The sequence below is a fragment of the Anomaloglossus baeobatrachus genome, chromosome 7 (genome assembly GCF_048569485.1).
Source record: "Anomaloglossus baeobatrachus isolate aAnoBae1 chromosome 7, aAnoBae1.hap1, whole genome shotgun sequence".
NCBI lineage: Eukaryota > Metazoa > Chordata > Amphibia > Anura > Aromobatidae > Anomaloglossus > Anomaloglossus baeobatrachus.
The window spans coordinates 179,403,890-179,421,709 of record NC_134359.1 but is presented as its reverse complement, the minus strand read 5'-3'; the positions used below and the strand labels follow the sequence as shown (position 1 = coordinate 179,421,709).

Here is a 17,820-nt window from a genome sequence, read left to right as displayed (position 1 = left end):
AAATTCATTAAAGCAGCACTCCCGCTATTTTTTTTTCATTACCGAAACCTGTTTAAACATGTATGTAATTTGTGTAAGTGTGTTAATAAACGTAGTGTGTGCCGTATTCCTGTTGCTCTGGTCATTCACTGGGTCACCTGACTTCTATTCAGAAGTCTATTCTGCATGAGACCTGAAAGTCACCTTTCACAATGTAAGCCTATGGAGTATCAGAACGAGGCACCATAGACTAAAGGCCACTTTACACGCTGCGATCTCGCTAGCGAGCATACCCGCCCCCGTCGGTTGTGCGTCACGGGCAAATCGCTGCCCATGGCGCACAACATCGCTCGGACCCGTCACACATACTTACCTGCCTAGCGACGTCGCTGTGACCAGCGAACCTTCTCCTTTATAAGGGGGCGGTTCGTTCAGCGTCACAGCGACGTCACTAAGCGGTCGCCCAATAGAAGTGGAGGGGCGATGATGAGCGGGACGAACATCCCGCCCACCTCCTTCCTTCCTCATTGCGGGCAGGAGGCAGGTACGGTGAGGTTCCTCGTTCCTGCGGTGTCACACCGCAGGAACGACGAACAACATCGTACCTGCAACAGCAACGATATTTGGGAAATGGAAAGCGTGTCAACGATCAACGATAAGGTGAGTATTTTTGATCGTTAGCGGTCGCTCGTACGTGTCACACGCAACAACGTCGCTAACGAGAATGGATGTGCATCACGAATTCCATGACCCCAACGACATAGCGTTAGCGATGTCGTTGCGTGTAAAGCGGCCTTTACACTAATAGTCACTTCTGGCTCACACAGACCTCAATGTGGTATGGCAAGTCAGAATAGAAGTCACATGTGTGAGAAGAGGACTAGAAATTACATACTAATATAATATGTTACTTAAACATTTGCAAAGGTTTAGAGATTAAAAAAAAATGTTGTGGGAGTATTGCTTTAAAAGTCCATTATAGAGGAATTAACCCATATGGGTTGTACTGTGCAGCATCTTTCATCTTTTGAGGACGGCTTTGGAAGTACAATTCAAACTGTGCACACGAGGCCAGATATTTGAACCAAAGACTGGATTTGATCAGTTTAAGCATCTGTTATCCAATACAGTTGTTAGAATCAATACTATGCAAATGGCCAACTTCAACTCTTGCTTTAACCAGAGCTTTCCAGCACCCGGGGCAAGAATTCAGTTTGGCGCCCCCCATCAAGCGGTTTGGGTTGCAGTCATGTGACCGCTCATTCATATGTGATTTGCACACTTAGGCTGGGGCCACACAATCACATAACACTCGGCTCCCGCTCTGCTGGAGTGCAAACAGAGTGTTATTCGAGTGTTATGCCACTGTACTGCGATCACAGCACAGCCTCGGAGGAGGGAGGCGGGCACAGCGGAAAAGAGGGAGAGAGTAGTCTCCCTATCTCCTCCATTGTCAGCTGATGCGATTCTCGCACAGAACTCGCATTATACCGGTGTAATGCGAGTGCAATGCGATGTTTCTCTCGCATCCATAGACTTGTATGGGTGCGAGTGAAACTGAATCGGATTCCACCTGCAGAATGCTGCAATTGTTTTCTTGGTCCGATTAGGGCTGAGAAAAAAAAAAATGGCTCATGGGAGTTGCCCCATAGAGTAACACTGGTCCGGGTGGTATGCGTTTTTTTTTTATCACATTCCACTCGCTCCGTTTTATTTGCCATGTGTGCTGAACCTTACAGTCACGTGATAATGAGCTTCCCTTAATAATTCTCTCAATGTTCAATGAGAAACCTATGAAGAAAAGCCAGTTGTCACATGCAAGTATGAAGATCACATATGAGTGGAGTGGCTATGTGATGACTGCTCGAACCAGCATGCAGAGTTGAATCCTGACAGGGAGTATATTACACACTGTTGGAAGTGGAGATGCTTCACTGCTTAATTTTATAATTAAAAGGCTTGTCCAGGTTTGAGATGAAAGTCTGCAGTGACTATAGGCTTCTAAACTCTTACAACGCATGCTCTGCACACTTTTAGGATTCTCTGGTGTCAGTGACGAGAGTGGATGGTCATGTGAGCACAAGTATGCAATCTGTATATTTCTGGCCACATTCTGATTTGAAGTATCCGGTCTCAGTCAATTCATATTCATTGCGCGAGGCCATGCATGTCTGTTCAGCATGTGACCACATCTACAGTATGTAAATCGCATACTTGCAGCTTTATAACCTCCCACTCTCACCACCGGCACCAGAGAATCCTGACAGCATGCAGTGTGCGCGCTATGAGAATTCAGACGTCTGCAGTCACATAGTGTGACACATAGAGTGACACATAGAGTGACACATAGAGTGACTGAAGACTCATCACAAACTTAGACAACCCCTTTAAGGCTCCTAATAACATAAATAATGACACTTTTGTGTACTCACCGTAAAATGTCTTCCTTGGAGCCTTTCATTGGGGGACACAGACAGTGGGTATTATGATGTCTCCAGGGAGGCGTGACACTAGATTTGCAAAAGTGTTAGCTCCTCCCCCCACAGCATATACGCTAGCTAGGCAGGAAAATGGCTCAGTTTGGTGTAAAAGCAGTAGGAGAAGGACAACCAAAACCACAAGGGTGGGAGCTGTGTCCCCCAATGAAAGGCTCCAAGGAAGACATTTTACGGTGAGTACACAAAAATGTAATTTCCTTTCTCGCCTTTTCCTTGGGGGACACAGACAGTGGGACGTCCCAAAGCAGTCCCTGGGTGGGAACTGAACTATTAACAGTGTATAACATCAGACTAAGAGCTGACTAACAACTGCAACTGCAGTGAACATATATCAACACTGTCAAGAAACCGAGCAGTGGCCACTTATAAATGGGCCACTGCCGCCTGAAGGACTTGTCTTCCAAGAGCAGCATCCGCGGACGCATGCGTATGCACTCTGTAGAATTCTGTAAACGTGTGCACACTGGACCAGGTAGTGGCCTTGCAAAGTTGGGCCGCCAAAGCCTGATGGCGGATAGCCCAGGAACCACCGACTGCTCGCGTAGAGTGGGCCCGCACAGATTGAGGAGGAACAACACCTCGTGTTTTGTAAGCCTCACAGATGGCAGTCCTGATTCATCGAGAAATCGTGGATTTGGAAGCCTGGTTGCCCTGTTTGTGTCCTTCTGAGAGGATGAAGAGGGCATCGGACTTGCGCAACGGCGCTGTTCTGGAGATGTAGATCCGCAGAGCCCTGACAAGATCTAGAGTGTGAAGGGCTTTTTCAAAAGAGTGGACCGGGATTGGGCAGAATGACGGCAACACAATGTCCTCGTTTAAGTGTATAAGAAGATACGACCTTCGGGAGAAAAGCGGGGGAAGGCCAAAGGACCACCTTATGATGGAAAATCAGGTAAGGTGAGCTACAGGAAAGAGCCGCTAGTTCAGACACTCGCCTGATAGAGGTAATGGCGACTAAAAAGGCAACCTTCCAGGACAGTCATTGAAGAGAGATTTCTCTCAGAGGTTTCGAAGGGAGGAAGCTGAAGAGCTCAGAGAACCAGATTCAGATCCCAGGGATCTAACTGGTGGCAATAAGGTGGGACCAAATGCGCCATCCCTTGAAGAAAGATACGGACCTGAGGGCGAGAAGCCAGACGCTTCTGGAAAAATACTGACAAGGTAGAAACTTGTCCTTTAAGGGTACTGAGAGCTAGTCCCGAGTCCAGACCGTCTTGCAGAAAGGCAAGAACATTAGGGATTGAAAAGGTAAGGGGCGACCGATTATGACGGTCACACCAGGAAAGATAGGTCTTCCAGGTCCTGTGGTAGATACTGGCGGAGGAGGGCTTCCGAGCATTAAGCATGGTATGAACTACCTTAGAAGAAAGACCTGATTTTGCTAGAATCAAGGATTCAAGTGCCACGCCGTCAAATGCAGCTGTGCTGTATTCTGGTGGAATATTGGACCTTGCAACAGAAGATCCGGGCGGTCGGGAAGACGCCAGGGAGTGTCGCCGAGCAGTTGGAGAAGCTCTGGGTACCAGGCTCTCCTGGGCCAGTCCGGGGCCACGAGGATCACCGGGAATCCCTCCGCTTTGATTTTCTTGATTACTCTCGGAATGAGAGGAAACGGAGGGAAGATGTAGGGTAGGCGGAACTGCGCCCACGCAAAGACTAGGGCGTCGGAGCCAAATCACTAGCAGGTCTCTCGACCGGGATATGAAGGGACGTATTTTGCATTCATGCGAGACACCATGAGGTCCACATTCGGGAGTCCCCAACGAAGAGTGATCTGATGGAACACTTCGTCGTGGAGGGACCATTCCCCTGCCGCTAGACCTTGCTTGCTGAGAGTCTGCGGCCCAGTTGTCTACCCCTGGGATATGGACAGCTGAAATAATGGGGATGTGCTTCTCTGCCCAAAGAAGAATCCTGGATACTTCCTTCATCACTGCCTTGCTGCGAGTTCCTCCCTGACGTTGATGTAAGCCACGGCCGTGGCATTGTCTGACTGAATCCGAACAGGGAGGCCCAATAGTAAGGATTGAAAATTCTGAAGGGCCAAAAATATGGCTCTGATCTCCAGAACATTGATGTGCAAAGAGCACTCGGAAGGAGACCAGCGTCCGTGAACAGTGTGGTGGAGAAACACCGCCCCCCAGCCTATCAGGCTGGCATGCGTCGTGACTACTTGCCAGTGGACCGGGCGGAAGGACTTCCCTTGAGCTAGGGATGAGGCTTGAGTCCACCAGACGAGGGAGCTGAGCGCAGACCGAGATAGGCGGACTAACCGGTCTAGGGAAGCTGGATTCTTGTCCCAGGAGGATAGAAGATCCAGTGTTAGAGGGCACAGATGGAATTGGGCAAAGGACACGGCTTCTATGACCGTCACCATTTTGCCTAACACTCTCATTCCATTCCGAAGGGATGTGTGACGGCGAGAGCGGAGGGATTGGGCAGCCCGGATCAGGGAAGACCTCTTGTCCTCTGAAAGAAAAACCCGGGACTAAGCCGTGTCTATCAGCATACCTAAAAAGGTGATGCGCTGATGAGGAATGAGGGATGACTTGTTGAAGTTGATAAGCCACCCTAGCCTTGACAGCATGTCTAGGCAAATCTGCACGCTTTCTGAGCAAACTTGAAGAGAGCTCCCTTTGACAAGAAGGTCGTCCAAATAGGGAACGACCAGGATGCCTCTGGGGTGTAAAATGGACATGACGGCCGCCATGACCTTTGTGAAGGCCCGAGGCGCAGTGGCCAGCCCAAAGGGGAGGGCCCTGAATTGGAAAGGACGGTGTCCTACGGCAAAGCGAAGGAACCGTTGATGAGAGACACATATGGGAATGTGTAAATAAGCATCTTGAACGTCTATGGAAGCTAGGAATTCTCCCGGTTCCATGGCGGCTAGCAATGCTCTCAATGATTCCATTCGGAAAGTTCTAATCCGTACGAATTTGTTCAGCCGTTTGAGGTCCAAGATAGGGCGGACAGAGCCATCTTTTTTGGGAACGACAAAAAGGTTTGAATAGAAACCTTTGCTGCGCTGTTCCAAGGGCACTGGAATGATAACATTTGCTTTCTGCAAAGAGGCTATGGTCTGAAATAAGGCCTGGCTTTGCGTTTTGGACTTTGGAAGACGAGAACGCAGAAACCTGTTGGCCGGCAGGGAATGGAAATCGATCTTGTAACCTGAGGTGACGATTTCTCGAACCCAAGCATCGTGAGTGTGGTCTAGTCAGATATCCCGAAAAAGCAGAAGCCGCCCTCCAACAGGAGTCGGATCTGAGGGATACCTGGCGTCATGCTGAGGGGACCTGTACAGAGCGAGGTCCTTTGGGTTTAGGTTGCTTGGAGTTGGAACGCCAAGAAGAGCCCCTTGAGGGACCGGATCCTCGATCTGAGCGTTGGGACGATCCTTGGGCTGATGGTTTTTGGGGGGCAGGCCGAAAGGACTGTATGCGCCAAGGAGATTTTTTTTAAATTCCTGGATACAGGCCGCTTTTGAGGTAGAATGGTACTTTTACCACCCGTCGTCTCAGATATGAGTTTGTCCAGGGATTCTCCAAACAGACGCAGGCCATGGAAGGGGAGTGTGGACAGAGATTTCTTAGAGGCACTGTCCGCATTCCATATTTTTAACCAAAGGACTCTGCGGGCAAAAACAGCATTGGCCGCCGATAGGGCTGACAAACTAGCTGCATCTAGGGAGCCGTGAAGAAAATAATTAGAGGCTAGAGAGAAGAAATCAAGGATCTCAAAAGCCGCCGGGGGAATATTACAAGAGCGAAGCATCCTGCGTAGGTTCTTGCTCCACACTCCCATAGCTCTCGCAACCCATGTTAAGGCAAACAGGGGGCGAAGAGAGGAGCCCGAAGACTGGAAAATAGATTTGACCGCAGCATCAACTGCGCGGTCGGACGACTCCTTGAGAGACGCGTTGTCTGAAACAGACATGACCGTGTGTTTAGCCAGTCTGGATACTGGCGGATCCACAACGGGGGTACTGACCAGGGCTTAACCATTTCAGAGGGAAAGGGATAAGCGAATGAAGAGAAGGGTTTTTTATTAAACCTTCTATCAGGGTGATAAAAAACGGATCCTGAGCAAAGGATTTAGGAGGCTTCTTGTTCCGCTTGATTGCCGACTGAGAAGTCGGGTCAGGAGGCTGATCAGAGATCGACAGAGAGTGATTGACAGCCGAAATTAGTGTGTCTCCTATATGCCTAGACTCAGAAAGGACATCTGAATCAGGCTATGTGCGCACTTTCAGTTTTCACCTGCGTTTCAGGTGTGTTTAGGATCAGTTTTGAACTGCAGCGATTTTGTGCCCAAATGCATGCGTTTTGGTTTTAAATTAAAGACAATGAGAATTAATGATTTCTTGTCCGCACTTTGCGTTTCCAAACGCATCTCAAAATTTGCATAAGTTTGGTCAAAAACCATGCATTCAGAAAAGGACCCTGTCAATTGTTTTTGCCATTTGTGGTGCGTTTTGTTAACATTGAAGTCAATAAGAAGTAGCAAAAAGCAAGAAATATCAAAATTCCTGCGTTTTACCTGTTTTTTCATTGCTTTTTGAACTTCAAAATAATGATTTGATATGTCCCTTTACACACACACATAATCCTACAATTAAATTTAAGAATAATATGCATTTATTGCTATTTTACCGATAAAATGTATATTAACGCTATAATTTTATTAAATATATCTTTTTCCATTATTTTTCCCATTAATATAGATTTGTCCCTTTTTTTTTCTCTTTTTTCATTCTGACTATTTAATCTTTATTTAGCAGTGTTTTGATGTTCAAAACGCATCTGTGAAAACGCATGTGGAAACGCATGGAAAAAGCGCTAAAAACGCATCTAAAAAGCAGTAAATACGTATGCGTTTTCTGCGCTAAATTTCTGAAAAAGGCAACTTTGGCTAAATCAATTAAGGCTAAAACGTGCGTTTACAACTGCATGTAGGACGACGGAAAGTGCGCACATAGCCTCAGAGTCAGAGTCTTTGGAATCGTGACTACTAAAAGTCACAGAGCCCGGGTCAGACTGACCATCGTCCGAGTCGGAAGAGGCGTAGAGGTCGGGCGCCTTTTGGAAACAGCCTTTTTACGTTCTGGAAAAGAGGGACCAGACAAAGCAGGGGTGCTCCTCTGAGGGAGCTGAGCCGGGGGAAGGCTGTGGGAGCCTGAGGACGGCTGGGATATCTGAGCGGCAAGATCATCTAACCTTTTAGACATTAGAAGAGCCCATGCAGGCATTACGTGATCAGACGGGGGAGCTGCTTGGCCGGTGGCCGGAGCAGAGTCCAGAGACTGCACGGCATCCTGGTCCGGCAACGGGGTCTGTTGTGACACGATAGAAGGGGCATCGCAGCCCCGGCATAGTGGATAGCTTCGGCCATTAGAAAACGAGCGTCCACAGGGGGTACAGGCATAGTACAGGTCCGTAGAGGACGCCTGGGAAGGTTTATCACCCTTGCGGTTACGCATGTCAGCAATAGAGTCCTACAGCCCTATAGGGGTAGAGTTATATGAGTGAGGAGCCACTAGCAGTATTATAAAGTGACTGCTATGCAAAGCCGGTATATACTGTAGCAAAATGGCATACAGTTAGGTCCAGAAATATTTGGACAGTGACACAAGTTTTGTTATTTTAGCTGTTTAGAAAAACATGTTCAGAAATACAATTATATATATAATATGGGCTGAAAGTGCACACTCCCAGCTGCAATATGAGAGTTTTCACATCCAAATCGGAGAAAGGGTTTAGGAATCATAGCTCTGTAATGCATAGCCTCCTCTTTTTCAAGGGACCAAAAGTAATTGGACAAGGGACTCTAAGGGCTGCAATTAACTCTGAAGGCGTCTCCCTCGTTAACCTGTAATCAATGAAGTAGTTACAAGGTCTGGGGTTGATTACAGGTGTGTGGTTTTGCATTTGGAAGCTGTTGCTGTGACCAGACAACATGCGGTCTAAGGAACTCTCAATTGAGGTGAAGCAGAACATCCTGAGGCTGAAAAAAAAGAAAAAATCCATCACAGAGATAGCAGACATGCTTGGAGTAGCAAAATCAACAGTCGGGTACATTCTGAGAAAAAAGGAATTGACTGGTGAGCTTGGGAACTCAAAAAGGCCTGGGCGTCCACGGATGACAACAGTGGTGGATGATCGCCGCATACTTTCTTTGGTGAAGAAGAACCCGTTCACAAAATCAACTGAAGTCCAGAACACTCTCAGTGAAGTAGGTGTATCTGTCTCTAAGTCAACAGTAAAGAGAAGACTCCATGAAAGTAAATATAAAGGGTTCACATCTAGATGCAAACCATTCAACAATTCCAAAAATAGACAGGCCAGAGTTAAATTTGCTGGAAAACACCTCATGAAGCCAGCTCAGTTCTGGAAAAGTATTCTATGGACAGATGAGACAAAGATCAACCTGTACCAGAATGATGGGAAGAAAAAAGTTTGGAGAAGAAAGGGAACGGCACATGATCCAAGGCACACCACATCCTCTGTAAAACATGGTGGAGGCAACGTGATGGCCTGGGCATGCATGGCTTTCAAATGGCACTGGGTCACTTGTGTTTATTGATGACATAACAGCAGACAAGAGTAGCCGGATGAATTCTGAAGTGTACCTGGATATACTTTCAGCCCATATTCAGCCAAATGCCGCAAAGTTGATCGGACGGCGCTTCATAGTACAGATGGACAATGACCCCAAGCATACAGCCAAAGCTACCCAGGAGTTCATGAGTGCAAAAAAGTGGAACATTCTGCAATGGCCAAGTCAATCACCAGATCTTAACCCAATTGAGCATGCATTTCACTTGCTCAAATCCAGACTTAAGACGGAAAGACCCACAAACAAGCAAGACCTGAAGGCTGCGGCTGTAAAGGCCTGGCAAAGCATTAAGAAGGAGGAAACCCAGCGTTTGGTGATGTCCATGGGTTCCAGACTTAAGGCAGTGATTGCCTCCAAAGGATTCGCAACAAAATATTGAAAATAAAAATTTTTTTTTTGGGTTTGGTTTATTTGTCCAATTACTTTTGACCTCCTAAAATGTGGAGTGTTTGTAAAGAAATGTGTACAATTCCTACAATTTCTATCAGATATTTTTGTTCAAACCTTCAAATTAAACGTTACAATCTGCACTTGAATTCTGTTGTAGAGGTTTCATTTCAAATCCAATGTGGTGGCATGCAGAGCCCAACTCGCGAAAATTGTGTCACTGTCCAAATATTTCTGGACCTAACTGTATACTGTCAAACAGACGGCATATAACTGCAGGCAGAGCCAGTATATACCGCTAATAGCTGATATACACCGCTAGCCAGCAGGCACACACCGCTAGAGAGACAGCGATATACCGCTGAGCAGAGCGGTATATAGTGCTGCAGAAGTGCAGAGCCAAGGAGGCGATCTCACCCGAGTCTGCTCCCCACGTGGAAAATGGCGTCCAGTGTTCCTGGCAGCCTGGAGGAGAGAGACGGCCCCCGGAGACTGATTGGTCTCAAGGCTGGGACTAAGGGCGGCTTTGTACGTTGCAACATCACACGTGCGATGTCGGTGGGGTCAAATCGAAAGTGACGCACATCCGGCGTCACTTTCGACATCGTTGTGTGTAAATTCTAGATGATACGATTAACGAGCGCAAAAGCGTCGTTATCGTATCATCGGTGCAAGCTCCGACTTTTCCATAATTATGCTGCTGCGACAGGTACGATGCTGTTCCTCGTTCCTGCGGCACCACACATCGCTGTGTGTTACACCGCAGGAGCGAGGAACTTCACCTTACCTGCCGTCGCCGGCTCTACGGAAGGAAGGAGGTGGGTGGGATGTTTACATCCTGCTCATCTCCGTCCCTCCGCCGCTATTGGCGGCCTGCCGTGTGACGTCGCTATGACGCCGCATGACCCGCCCCCCTTAGGAAGGAGGCGGGTCGCCGGCCAGAGCGACGGTCGCAGGGCAGACGAGTGCATGTAAAGCTGGCATAGCGATAATTTTCGCTACGCCAGCTATCACAAGATATCGTACCTGCGACGGGGGCGGGGACTATCGCGTGCGACATCGCAGCATCGGCTTGCGATGTCGCAATGTGCAAAGCCCGCCTAAGTGTGACGGTCAATCGGAAAGGAGCTGCTCCTGAGTGAGGGAGCGGCTTCCAGAGCAGTGAGAGGGGGCGTTGCTAGAATGCAGGCCGAAGCCGGGGGCTAAATTAATGATGCTCCCCGGGATCACGGCCTGCATTGCCCCACCGGCGCCATTCCAGGCGGCGGTTTGGATGCAGGGGACAGATGACTCGTCGTCTCCCTACCTGCTCCTGGCTTCGTCTGAAGACGCGTCGTGATGGATGCGGGGATCTCAGGGACGCATCTTCGGCTCAAGGCTGAAGCAGGTCCTCGGCTCTGCTCAGCCCTCTGGAGCTACCTTGGTGTGAGGTGCTTCCAGGGAGCCTGGAGGGGTATGCAGACCCGACCACTTGGGCGCGAGGGAAGACTGACGGCTTGTGCACGCCAGGTTTCATCTGCCCGTACACGGGGGGAACGGGGGTGGCAAGGCACCCTGGTATTGCCCCTATCAAAAATAGAACGAATAAGAAAAAGAAAACAAAATAAAAAGTAAAAATAAAAACAAAATAAGCTGGCCTGAGACACCTCTGGTGGAGCTCAGTCCAGACATGTCAGCCTCCCTTCTGACACTAGAAAAAACTGAGCTAGTTTCCTGCCTAGCTAGGGTCTATGCTGTGGGGGGAGGAGCTAACACTTTTCAAATCTAGTGTCACGCCTCCCTGGAGACATCATAATACCCACTGTCTGTGTCCCCCAATGAAAAGGCGAGAAAGGAAAAAACATAGTAACCCTTAACTTGTCAGACGGCAAAAGACTTTATTAAAAGAGGTTGTCCACTACTTTCCCATTGATGGCCTTTCCTTAGGATAGGTCATCAATGTCTGATTGGTTGGGGGCCAACACCTGGCACCCCCACCAATTGCCTGTTCTATGTGCCATGCCGGTGGTTTGCAGGTGGCCATAAGTGCTCAGTTCTGGATCTGCTCTGTCTGCTTCTGATAGTGGCAGCAGCCTCCTATTAAAATTAATGAGGCGGATGTGCAGTACCTGGCCGCGGACACTATCAGAAGACGGAGCAGATCGAGAAATAAGCATTTCCAGCCACCTGCACCGAGAGCAGCTCAGTGGGGTTCCCATTGCGCTCACATCAGAAGCGATGAGTAAGTGGGACAGAGGCCTAATGATGAGACATAGTCAGTATTGGGCGGCACAGTGGCTCAGTGGTTAGCACTGCAGTCTTGCAGCGATGGGGTCCTGGGGTCAAATCCCACCAAGGACACCATCTGCAAGGAGTTTGTATGTTCTCCCTGTGTTTGCGTGGGTTTCCCCCGGGTTCTCCGGTTTCCTCCCACACTCCAAAAACATACTGATAGGAAACCTAGATTGTCAGCCCCAATGGGGACAGTGTTGACATTGTATGTAAAGCGCTGTGAAATTAATAGTGCTATATAAATGAATAAATATTATTATTATTATTATTATTGTTATTACAAATAAACATTTACATTAAGGTACCTTATAGATGATGTTCTCTCTCTCTGATCGGAGTTGTATCTTTTTATTCTTCATCTTGTCTTGACGCCATGATTACTTTTCACATTCACAGCTCATCTCTGCAGATTTCTATCTTCTCCGGTCTTCTGCAGCACATCCTGACACGATGCCACTTAAAATAGCAGAATGATTATAATACTTTTATTTAAAAATATCTGCCCTATGCTGTGCCCCAGTATAAATAATGGCCCCTCGCTGTGTTCTCTGCACAAAATATGACCCACACACTGTCCCTCTTATGGTACATGCCCTCCATACTGCCCTCTCCTTTTCATACGGAGCCTACTCTTCACACGGTCCTTTACACTGTATCACCTTGTACTCTTATACTGCCTAGTCTGTACCCTATCATCACACTCTCCCTCCTTGCTATGGCCTCACACTGTCCCCTGATGCTGCCCCCACTCCATACCGCCCTCTTCCACTACCCAGTCTCTATTCTATGCCTCCTCACATTTTTCTCATCCCTTACTGTCTCCTCTCTACCTCCTGTGAGTCCGTATACTTTTCCCCCTCACTCCCCATACTGTGTCTGCACCCATCCTGCCCACTTGCTCCTCATATCATATCACTCTTTATTCTGTGTCCTCAAAATGTCTTTCTCCTCTTTGCTCCCCTTACTATGTGCGTGTACATTTCCCCAATCGCTTCACATACTATATCTGTATACTTCTTCCCTAACCCTTGCTCCCTATACTTGTCTGTATATGCCACCCCTTGCCCTCACTCCCTATACTCGGTCTGTATAAATCCCCCCTCACTGCCTATACATCACCCGTCCTTCACCCTGACTCCCTATACTATGTCTATATACGTCACTCCTCACCCCCTATACTATATCTGTATACTTCGCCCCTCACCCTTTCTCCAGATACTATGTCTGTATCCATCACCCCTCAACCTCACTCCCTATACTATGTCTGTATACATCACCCCTCACCCTCTCTCATCATACATTACCCCTCACCCTCTTTCTTCCCATAAAAGGTGTCCAAAGATACTTTCCCATCCACATCCTCTCTTCCCACCACACTGTGTCCACATATAGTTAGCTCTCCCCCATACTGTGTCTAGAGATACTACCCACTCCCCACCCTCTGTCCCCCCTCTCCTTTCTGTATCCATAGATACCTCCCCCCTCACCCCATACTGTTCCTCTTTGGTGTCTTCAGCTCCACTGGAGCAGAAACGAGCGCTCTCTGCCACCTCTACGCTGCGGACCTGGCTTCCGGGTCAGCAGTGTGGTCAGCTGACCAGATCAGACTACAGGCATTGCTCTGACCCTGAAGTTAGGGCCGATGGTCACCGCTTCAATTGTTCTCGCATCTGAAAGATACGAGAACAAATGATCAGTGAGAGCCACGCGCTGCAATTTCTATGAATGCAGCTGTCAATGGAAAAACAATGCTGCTGGGGAAACTTTTACAGTGCCACATCAGGTGCCCTCTGACAGTTGCACCCGGGGCAGATGCCCCCCCAGCCCTCCTAGATACACCTCTGCTTTAACTGTCGTTTGGACAAACACAGGGCCATGCACGTAATGTATTAGTAAATCTCTAGGTATTAAGAAGAGGTTTCCCCTGTAAGGATGATGGGTTCATGTGCTAAGCACAAGATATCCTCACCACTACTGAAAACAAGTAAAAGAAGTATTGGTAACAAAAGTATTCAGGAAAGTCTTGTCACCAATTAAATCAACAGGTAGTGTTTTATCTGCATCTCGTTTACAGTTCTTCTAATGAAATTATTCATACCTTCTACACAGAATTCTCAAAAGAATTACCGTATTTTTCGGACCATAAGACGCACTTTTTTTCCCCCAAATGTTGGGGGAAAGTTGGGGGTGCGTCTTATGGTCTGACTATAGGGCTGCGGCTGGGAATGAGGGTGCTGCAGGTCATCGGGGGCACGAGCAGGCAGCAGCAGCGCCTGCTCGTGACCACGTGGGCCCGCTCATTACATATGCACGCCCATCCTCCCGCCCATCTCTCAGCGCTGAAGCCGGCACTGACAGGTGGGCGGGAGGACGAGCGGGGACGCGCGCATAGCAAAGAGCCGGCCGCATGATCACCCCTGGCAATTACAGCCTGGAGTGATCATGTGCGGCTGTATTCACTGCCCCCCGCGCGTCATTACCAGCGCGGGGGGCAGTGAATCAGTGCACTCACCCGTCCCCGTGTGTGGAGCCGCCCCCCTGCTGCACGCGATGTCTTCCTGTCTGTGCCGGTCAGCTGATCTGTGCCGGTCAGCTGATCTGTGCCGGTCAGCTGATCTGTGCTGAGCCGGTCAGCTGATCGGCACAGACAGGAAGACATCGCGATGCAGCAGGGGAACGGCTCCACACACACAGATCAGCGTGCCAGAGAGGAAGATGTGATCGGTGCTGCAGGGAGTGAGGAAAAGGTGAGTATAAATGTTTATTTTTTTCTCTGTGCTATAGGATACAGGCCATATACCAGGATGGTATGAGCACGATGGGGGCATATAGCAGGATGGGAGTACCGTATATGAGCAGGAGGGATGGGGGGGGGGGGGTATGTGAACAGGCTGGATGGGGGGGGTATGTGAACAGGCTGGATGGGGGGGGTATGTGAACAGGCTGGATGGGGGGGGGGGTATGTGAACAGGCTGGATGGGGGGGGTATGTGAACAGGCTGGATGGGGGGGTATGTGAACAGGCTGGATGGGGGGGGTATGTGAACAGGCTGGATGGGGGGGGGTATGTGAACAGGCTGGATGGGGGGGGGTATGTGAACAGGCTGGATGGGGGGGGGTATGTGAACAGGCTGGATGGGGGGGGGTATGTGAACAGGCTGGATGGGGGGGGTATGTGAACAGGCTGGATGGGGGGGGGTATGTGAACAGGCTGGATGGGGGAGGGTATGTGAACAGGCTGGATGGGGGGGGTATGTGAACAGGCTGGATTGGGGGGGGGTATGTGAACAGGCTGGATGGGGGGGTATGTGAACAGGCTGGATGGGGGGGGGGGGTATGTGAACAGGCTGGATGGGGGGGGGGTATGTGAACAGGCTGGATGGGGGGGGGTATGTGAACAGGCTGGATGGGGGGGGGTGTGTGAACAGGCTGGATGGGGGGGGGTATGTGAACAGGCTGGATGGGGGTTTATAGCAGGATCATATACAAGGCAGGAGGATCATTACCAGGATGGGGTACCTTAGTAGAGAATTTGGGGACATTACCCCCATAACAGTGTCAGCAGCAGATCCTCGCCCCATAACAGTGTGTCATGACCACATTTTTTGCTTAAAGTTTTATTTTCCCATTTTCCTCCTCTAAAACCAGGGTGCGTCTTATAGTCCGGTGCGTCTTATAGTCCGAAAAATACGGTAGTTTCCATAAAAACAAGGAGTAAAAAAATAAATAAAAATGTATGAGTGAGTGGAAAACGTTGGAACCTTACCTGAAAACTTATAACTGTGTATTACAATGGATAGTGGAAATCCCATAATTGTCATGAGGCTTATCTGGCTAAACTGATGACATTTTAGGAATCCCAACCGTTAAAGGGAATATATTATGAAGAAACTACATTTCAATCAATAGATAATATTCCTGTGCTGAGATAATCTCGGATACGTGTTCCTGCTATGTGCTGTGTAATGGCCGTGTCTGACTGTACATGAACATGGTCTAAAATCATACCACATCTCTTAGGAAGTGGCGGAAACAAAAGAGATTATATAGACAGGATAATATGGTATCACAGCTGATTCTGTAAGGTAAAACATTTATCTTCCTGTTGTAATCAGGTTTTACCTCACAGAAAAAAAAATATTAGCTGCAATCTTATCTGTTGACTCTTATTTCCTCCCCTGCCCAGAAGCTATGGTATGATCAGACCATGTCCTGTACGGTCAGACACGGCCATTACACAGTACATAGCAAGAACACATATAGAAGATCTCAGCACAAGAATATTTTATTTTTTTTTAACAGAATCAAATTGCGGAGGCCATTTATTCCAAAATCTATTGATTAAAATGTACTTTATTCATTAGACAGCCCCTTTCTTCATGTTTGTATTAGCAGCTCCAATTATCATGAGAACATGACTGTGTTCACATCCCTAATGACCAAATTGCAAGCTTTCTAACAATGGCTTCTAAGCAGCATGGTGCTAAAGTGTCATATAAACACATAAAACTATTGCTCATAAAAGCTTCAAAAGGAACCTGAAGACCCACCTCTTCCGACAAGCCTACAGTAACCCTCAGTCTGATATAGCGCCACACAACCATCTCCACCCTCAATTACTGTACCCTTGCCCATCCCTTGTAGACTGTGAGCCCTCGCAGGCAGGGACCTCTCCTCCTGTATCGGTCTGTGCCTTGTATTGTTTATGATTATTGTACTTGTCCCTATTATGGGTATCCATTCTCACATGTAAAGCGCCATGGAATAAATGGTTCTATAATAATAATAATAATAAAAATAATTAATTATTAATAATAATAATAATAATAAATAATCGGCTTAACAGAAAATGGCACACTCTGAATTCTAACTATTATCAAAATAAATGAATAACATTACACATATCAATCTGTCAGTTTTCAGTATATCTGGTAAATGTACATCAAAAGACATTTAGTAATAACTTCAATAACAGACTGAATGGTACAGAATTGTAAGGATTTTTAAATAGAATTTGTCAGTAATATCAAGCTCCACAATTCCCCCAAACTACATACATATACAGGTCTTTTAAAGCTAAATCTATAGCCACCTTTATATATTTTATCTGTTGCTGCATTCCCGAGAAATCGGCTTTTTAATTTGTATGTAAATTATTATATGCTCTGGGAGTGACTATGCACTTCCTGAGCAACTGTATCTCAAGGTTGTTTGCTCACCTAGCATCAGCCTCAACTTGACTGTGCTTATAGTCAATTTTCTTAGCTCATTGCCTGTGTGAAGTCAGGCAGCAGACCATCCATAAATAGGCAGGTGCTGAAAGGGAAAACAACCTAGGGAGGCAGAGACGCGGATGTTCTTTCAGGACCTAGCAGCCAATACCTTATTTGAAAGTAATACGGATTAAAACAATAATATCTCAGGAAAGAAGATATAAAGGTGTCCGAGGCCCCTGATTCCATTAGTGGTGCACGCCTTTTAATGAATCAGGAGTGACTGACAAGTGGCGTGTGCCTCGATGAGCCTCACCAGAACGCTTACATAAATCTGTGACAGGTGTAAGATTTCTGGTGTAAGGCACAACACACATGAATTAGACGAGCTGTGACATCCCGCCCTAACTCCGCTCATTTTAGGCCAGCTGGAAAAAAGCAAAATTGTGACGTTTCAAAGCAATTTACGCTAGAATTCTGGTGAAACTGAAATTGCTTTGATGAATGGAGGTTATGCTAGGTGACTGGAAATACACAGCACATAAACTATGAAGAATAATAGCCCCTATGTTACCAACTTTTAATAAATGCTTTACCTTCCTCGCAGCTGAATTGCTTCCTCAAACCTCTTCTCTTCCATAGCTTTTTGTACGTCTTTTGTCTGGAATAATGTCAAATAATATTACAATTAGTGGAGTCTAAAATAAAAACTGTATCAAATATTATAAAACTACTAGAAGATGGAAGCCATCTCCAACCCTCCACTGATCTAGCGCTAACACTCCGGCAGTCTATGGGGTCTTCTATAGAATCGGTGACTGTTGTAGTCTGTTACTGGCCATCCAGTCATGTGTTGGC

At 47.5% G+C, this 17,820-nt stretch overlaps 1 protein-coding gene across 5 annotated transcripts in view; it reads right to left on the bottom strand.

Annotated features, from left to right (window-relative positions):
• PFKL (phosphofructokinase, liver type) overlaps window positions 1-17,820 on the bottom strand; it is a 300,427-nt gene that overhangs the window by 98,213 nt on the left and 184,394 nt on the right. For all 5 annotated transcript variants that reach the window (XM_075317821.1, XM_075317820.1, XM_075317822.1 and 2 more), the window contains one exon: window positions 17,559-17,623. In XM_075317821.1, coding sequence (XP_075173936.1) covers window positions 17,559-17,623 — 65 coding nt within the window. The remainder of the gene's footprint in view (window positions 1-17,558; window positions 17,624-17,820) is intronic.